This window comes from Heloderma suspectum, chromosome 2 (genome assembly GCF_057233095.1).
Source record: "Heloderma suspectum isolate Gila_16-S chromosome 2, 16-S_ref, whole genome shotgun sequence".
Classification (NCBI taxonomy): Eukaryota; Metazoa; Chordata; class Lepidosauria; order Squamata; family Helodermatidae; genus Heloderma; species Heloderma suspectum.
Window position 1 is genome coordinate 398,840,304 of NC_139459.1, and position 7,081 is coordinate 398,847,384.

A 7,081-nucleotide genomic window follows, 5' to 3' on the forward strand; every position below is an offset into this window, starting at 1 on the left:
GTCACATGGCAGTTTCCTGTGAAGTGTTTGGGTGGCTACTGGGTGGAGTCTTTTGCATGTCATCACAGAGAGCCTGTTCTCTCCCTCCCACTCTCACCTTGTTCCACCCCTTTTGCTTTCTCTGGCCAGTGTGTGTGTTAGCGCCCCCACCCTCCCCATCCTATATCTGACCCTCCCCTCTAAAACCACAATAGTGCAATTGTGACAGGCCTAAATGTGCAGATCCATTGATTTCATTTTACTCTGGGTGCTGGAACCATCACTGTGGAGTAGCTCTTTCCTGTGGGAATTTGCCCATTCCCTCTTGTTTCCCTAATGGAAGTAGTTTTTTCCCATTCCCACTGAGAAAATCCCCAGGAGTGCAGCAGCAACCCCTCACATTACTGCAGCAGTGGGGACACTCAATCACTTTAGGTAGCCTGCTTTCAGTCTTTAACATATCTCCCCTTTCTGTGCATGTTCACTCAGAAGTGAAAAATTAAATCTCACTCCCCTGTAGTGAAAGAGTTGAAGGCTAACTTTAGTAACTCCCCCTAAGGCACTCTTTCGCTTCCTCGTTGCTGTCTTAAATCACTATTGCGAGTGGACAGGGGAGAAATGACGAGACGATACCAATCAATTTGGGATAAACAGGGCCACATTTATTGATAGATTACAATCTGCGAAGAAAGCACCAGCGGGCACACCACAAGACCAACATGACAGGTGTGGAGTGAGGCATTCGTTGTCTGTGGCGAGGTGTCCGCCCTCGCCCACCAATCGGACATACCCAGTTCTGGGCTGGGAGACCTTCCCCTGTCACCCCCCCTCGAGCCACAGAACCCGAGTGGGTGAGGAGGGTTGGCCTCAAAGGTAAGCCGTATCTCCCAACTGGGGCCACAAAACCCTGAGCCGGAATCCTCGGGCCTTACCAGTCACCTGAAACGGTGCCTACGAATGCTCACCTGGCCACTCCCCCAGTGGAGAGCCCACCCGGATCCACCACAGGAGGGTGACAAGCCTCTGCTTATTCGCTCTCCCCCCACCTGCGCAGTAAACACTCCCAAATGCCCCTTCGCAGATCAGCCAAAAAGGCATAATTGCCTAGTTCAGTGAGATGAACGCCGTCCGCCCTGTAGAGTATTCCCCGAGCAGGAGAAATGTCGGGGTGGATGATGGTCCGGTCGCCCTGTTTGATCAGGAAGTTCCCGATCTCTCTGTTGACCTTTTTACGGGCCTTATCCATGGCACGAGGATCCAAGCCATCCCTCCAGACCACCCTAGGCAACACGTTGGACCAGATAATAGTGATTCCCAGCCAGCGACGCCGAATCACCCGCAAGTCCTCCCAAGCTTGAAGAATCAGGGCCTTGCCTTTCAGCAGGCCTAAATCGTTCCCCCCTAAGTGCAACACTAGAATCTGTGGGGGAACCTTCACCAGCCCTTGCTGGAATAACGTGGGCAGGAGGTGCTCCCAATGCATCCCGTGTCTGCCCAACCACTGAATGGTGGCATAGCAGCTGAGTCCTAGCTGGGATCCGCAGCTGGAGAAGGCCCTCCGACCGGCCCAAAAAACCATACTGTGCCCACAGATGAGCACCTTCATTGGATCACTCGCACTCCAGTGATCTAGAAGAACAAGAAAAGTAATGAATGGAAATGTCCACCCAAGCTAAGGGCCCGACAGTGGCCTCACGTATGCCAGATACACCTTGGAGCGCCACCTACCGACTGACTGCACCTTATCTGGTGTGAACCCCAGAGACGCAGCAGTGGAGGCGGCCCCAATCCGGAAGGAATGTGTGCCGAAACGAAGAGCACCCAAACCCAGCGCCTTTAATGCTCGCTGTGTGACTGCCCAAAATTGATATTTGGTTAAAGGAGAAGAGTCTGTATGGCAAAAAAGGGGGCCAGGCAGGTTTCCCCGAACCTTCAGAAAGTCCCTCAATGCTGTGACCGGGCAGAGGTCCGGCACAGGGGCTGGAAACAGGGACACGCTGACGCCCCTTCCCCCTGGTCAGTCTTGGACCTTCTAAGCTGAATAAGGGCTCCCTGCTGAGAAAACTGTAAGTCATTAAACTGCAAGGCTCGTCCAGAGAGGTCGCCCTTAGCAGACACCACCAACTCCAATATCCGCAATGCCCCAAAGAATGCTGTAAGAGCTGCAGCATGAAATAACAAGGCTTCTTGAGGGGATTTGCACAAGGAAGGCCACAGATCCCGCAAGCCCAGCAATATGTCTGGTGACAGAGGGTGTCTAGGGTCAGGAGGCACTGGGGACCCCCTGGACCAGCCCTGAAGCATCCGCCGGACCCGGAAGTCCATGGTGTTATCTGCTACACCCTTCATTTTAGACCAGAAGGCAAGTGCAGCAAGCCTACCCCTGATGGTCTGGGCCGCTAGGCCCCGCCTGTGGGCATGCATGCAAAACTGCAGAAGGTGATCGACCGGTATTGGCCAGCACTGTGGAAGATGTGCAACCACCCGGAATGAAAAGAACTACCTACCTGACCTGGCGTAAGCTGCTCTTGTGCTGGGGGCTAAGGACTGCAGGATGGCCTGTTCCACCTCTTCCAGCCAACTTCCCACAGAGCGGCTGGCATGGTGTCCGGAATAGCCCGCGCCCAGGGGGCCAGTTCTCGGAAACGTTGCACCTGGTTTCGTGACAATGCAACAGCCAAGGCATTATCCATGCCAGGAATGTGCCGTGCATGGAATAAAATATTAAAACGCAAGCACTGCAGAGTGAAAGCCCGGAGCAAGGACATGACCCTACTGTTGCGCGATGACAAAGAATTAATGACCTGGACAGTGGCTTGGTTGTCACACCAAAAATGTACGACAGAATTAGCAAGCTGGGCTGCCCACAGGTGCACGGCAACATATATCAGAAAGAGCTCTAAGAAAGTAAGGTCTCTTCCGATGCCTAGGGCTAACCACTCAGCCGGCCAATGTGCGTGGCACCATCGATCGCGAAACACAACCCCAAAGCCTAGGACCCCAGATGAATCTGAATGTATCTGAAGTTCTGCTTCCAATAGCAACTCCTTCCTCCAGAAGGAAATGCCATTGAATGCGTTAAGGAAATGCAGCCACACAGAAAGATCATCTTTCATGGCTGATGATACCTGAATGCGATGGTGCGGCAAGCGCAGGCCCTGCATGGCGTTACAAAGGCATCTAAGGAAGGCCCTGCCAGGGGCAACTACCCGACAGGCGAAATTAAGATGCCCAACAACTTCCTGCAATGCCAACAGCGTGACTTTCTTAGAATGAAGCATGTGCTGTATCCTATCCTTTAGGGCCTGCAATTTGTCCGCCGGAAGCCTACACAACTGATTCATGGAGTCCAGTTCTATGCCCAAAAATTTAATAGTGGGGGAAGGGCCCTCGGTTTTTTCCCCCGCCAAAGGTACACCCAGCTCATTTGTGAGGGCAGAAAACTCCTGCATTAGCCGTGTGCACTGGGGGGTGCCAGATGGACCTGCAAATAAGAAAATGTCAAGGTAGTGCACGATGCTATGGGACCCGGTTTTATCAATCAGAGCCCATTCCAAAAAGGAACTGAACTTCTCAAACATAGCACAGGACACGGAACATCCCTGTCGACGTAGAACTGACCAGAAAAACTGAATCCTAAAAGGTCGAAATCATCGGGGGAAATTGGCAAGCGGCGGAATGCGGATTTAATGTCGCATTTCCCCATGAGGGCCCCAGGGCCCAGTGCCTTCACCATAGATACTGCCGCATCAAACGGCGTGTAGTGAACAGAGCACAGGTGCTCAGGAATGGTGTCATTCACAGACTCCCCCCTGGGGAAGGACAAGTTGTGGATCAGCCGGTATTCACCTGCGGCCTTTTTAGGCACAATGCCCAAAGGGGAGACCCTGAGGTTGGGGAAAGGAGGGGAATCGAATGGACCAATGACCCGCCCCGCAACCACTTCCTTATTGATCTTATCCAAGACTAGGTGTTCAAAACCTGCAATAGATTTCTGATTCTGGCAAATTTGGGCCTGGCGTTGGCCCTGAAACGGAATCCTAAAACCCAGGGAAAATCCCTCTTCCAAGTAGCGGGCGTCCTTCCGAAGCGGGTAGCGCTTCAAAAGGCACTGTAGGGGCTGCAACTTAATTGGACTGGGTCCCTTTTGGCGGAGGTTGTGTGCTGCCCCCAGGCTTCCTACCACCCTGCCATTCATGATTTGGGCCCCACTGACCTTTGGCCTTTGGGCAGCCAATGAAGGCGTGTTGTCCCCCGCAAATGGAGCACGCGTGGCGAAATCTGCATGGGTTTTTAAAGCAGACGCCCTTGGAACCAAACTCCCAACAGAGAGCGCGGTGTTGAACCAGCTGTCCCACCCCAGCCTTAGGGGCTGAGGTGGGCATCAGCTTAGCTAGTATGTGCCCACTATCAGATCGCTCACCAAAACCCAGCCTGGCAGGGGTCATAAACTGCAGCCAAAGATCCTGATCTTTGGTGTCCCAGCGCAACGTGGGATCAAATGCCGCCCGCATACGAAAGGATTCGTCATAGGCCAGCCAGGCTCCGCCCTCGTATTCGGTGTAGGCCCTATATATAATATCCAAATACTTAGTGAGGACCCAACCACGCTCTGGGTGCTTTTGCTGAATGACACCCATATATATTAAAAAGCTGGGCAGCCAATTTGCCCAAGTGTGTGACACCTTCTTACGCCTGACCCTCTCCTGATCCCTATCACCAGATTTCTCCCCTTCCTTTGTTTCAGACTCATGGAATAACAGGGAGAAGATGTCAACAAATTCTCCCTGGAGTATTTTCTCTTTTGTTGCTGGCAATAGGTGATATCCCAGGGGAGTGGATGTACCCCCGGTCGGGATTGCCCTATTCTCTACCTGGGCATAAGGGTCATTGCTGCCCACCCCAAGCTCCTCGGAGCTCCCGGCTACAGTGCCTTGCCATACAGCTGCGCAGGCAGCCATGGCGGATAGGGCGTGCTGAGGAGCCACTCTGTCACCGGCCGAAGAAGGCTCAGCAGCCGGAGGGGCCGCGGATGCTCCTCCCCCGTAAACCCCACCTGAGAGGTTTGGAGCAGGGACAGGGGCCCCCTGGGATTGGGCAAATGCAGGAATGCCCATCGTAATGGGAGCCCCACCCGGTGTGGCGTGGCTTAGTGCCGGGAGTATGTAACCTGAGCTGAAGCGGTGGGGTGGTACACCAGGGTGAGGGAACCCTGGGATGCCCCCTACTGGGGAGTGAAAAGGCCAACTCATCACCACTGAAAAGGGGAACCACCCATATGGTGGGAACTGGTTACAGCCAGTCGTTGGCACCGACCCCCCAGGGACTGAAACCTCACCTGAACCAAGGTTGTTTGCCATGTCAGGGATCTGGCTGTAGGGATGGGGGAGAATTTCTCCCCGAAACTTTGGGGGGCCGAGCGCCAACGCATTCGGTCCTCCGAAGGTTGTTCGGGGAGAAATTCTCCGCCCCCCTTGCCCCCTGCCTAGGGATGGCGGAGAATTTCTCCCCGAAACTTCGGGGGGCCGAGCACCAACGTGTTCACCCCCTGAACAAGTTTTGGGGAGAAATCCTCCGAACGACCCCTGCACCCCGCACCCCCCCCCCAGGACAGGACTTACCTTCACCGAATGTCCCTCCCGGTGGCTGGTCCGGCCGGTGGTTCAGCGGGTGTTCGAGCGAGGCGGGAGCAGCAGCCGGTCTTTCGACCGGCTGCCGCCGCCGCCATTGCAATGAAAGAAGAAAAAAAAATGCCCCCTGATAGGCTACGTGACGATTCACATAGCCTATCACGGCTAGATTTGCAAAGTCAGCCGTGATAGGCTATGTGAATCGTCACGTAGCCTATCACGGGTGACTTTAAAAAAAAAAAAGCGCCTATGGCTAATGGTGGCCCCCATAGGGAGCTGCCATTCACGTTCCTTATTTGGTCCCTGTAGTCTACGTAAAGATTTATGTAGACTACGGTGAAAATAAGGACAATGCAAATAGCGTTGCCCTTATGTTTGCCGTAGTCTACGTAAATCTTCACGTAGACTACAGGGACCAAATAAGGAACGCGAATGGCGGCTCCCTATGGGGGCCGCCATTTGCGTACGCACTTTTTTTTTTTTCAAAGTCACCCATGATAGGCTACGTGATGATTAATGTAGCCTATCATGGCTGACTTTGCAGATCTAGCCGTGATAGGCTACGTAGGAGACGGGGCGCTTCTCCCTGTCCTGAATTTCGGCCGGGCGAGGCGGGAAGCCTCCCCCCCCGGCCTGAACTTTGGGGGGAGAAGCGAAGCGCCTCCCCCCACCACGAAAAAAGCTGCGAGACCAGGTAAGTGACTTTCGTACATCCCTATCTGGCTGCGATCTAAAACTGCAGGAGCCAGAGAAACGGGTGCCGGCGACCCTTGCAGCAGAGGGGGCTGCTCCGAAGATGAGCATGCGAGTGCTGGGGCTGGTGCAGATGCTGTTTGCCCAGTGACGGTGACGACCTCCTTGGAAGCCTCGATTGCTGCCAGCCTCTCTGAAATAGATATTAATAGATCCTTGCGAGCTTGCCCTCTAGTAACCCTTGAAGTCCGGGGAGCCCTCCTGGCAGGGGTGATTAATGCAGGGATCCCTAAGTCCCGTTCAGCAGCCTCCAGTCTGGCCAGAATGAGGGCCATGTCTTGATCCTCATCGTCAGATGAGGAAGAGTCAGCCCTACGGAAGTGGCGCTTAGTTGGGGGGCAGGGGGCTTTAGCCGGGGGGCAAGCGGCTTTGCCCTTGCCTTTCCCCCCCCCCAAACCCTTCTTGGGTGGCCTCACTGTGTGTTGGGAGATCTGCCGACTGGCTTTAAAGGGAACCCTGAATGAAATGCGCTTACCTATGGATATAGTTGGTATGTTTCCAATTTCTCTTTCTATAATTCTTATTTATTTATTTATTTATTTATTGGTAATAATATTATACTATTAATTGCGTGTAAATTAATTTGTTTATTTGTTTGCTTTGTCTTTCATTACTGTTATTCTTTATATTAAAACTCACCCTATACTTTCCAGGCGAAGCCTTGAGCCTTACTTGAGCCCCCCTTAAACAACTGTTCCCCTCTTTCTTTCTTTCTTTCT

The 7,081-nt window shown here is 53.3% G+C and overlaps 1 protein-coding gene across 1 annotated transcript; it reads right to left on the reverse strand.

Annotated features, from left to right (window-relative positions):
- Positions 1–622: 622 nt before the first annotated feature.
- Positions 623–5,717, reverse strand: LOC146356606 (uncharacterized). The gene is made up of 3 exons (XM_084832638.1): positions 5,601–5,717; positions 2,487–2,633; positions 623–1,608 (listed from the first exon to the last, which is right to left on the reverse strand). Exon 3 carries the CDS (start codon positions 1,583–1,585, stop codon positions 1,007–1,009), a length of 579 nt encoding a protein of 192 aa, XP_084688764.1. The 5' UTR covers positions 1,586–1,608; positions 2,487–2,633; positions 5,601–5,717; the 3' UTR covers positions 623–1,006.
- Between the last annotated feature and the right edge of the window lie 1,364 nt (positions 5,718–7,081).

What these genes read in the sequence shown, in the direction of transcription:
- LOC146356606 (XM_084832638.1), bottom strand. Translation starts at nt 1,585, where the DNA reads ATGAAGGTGCTCATCTGTGGGCACAGTATGGTTTTTTGGGCCGGTCGG.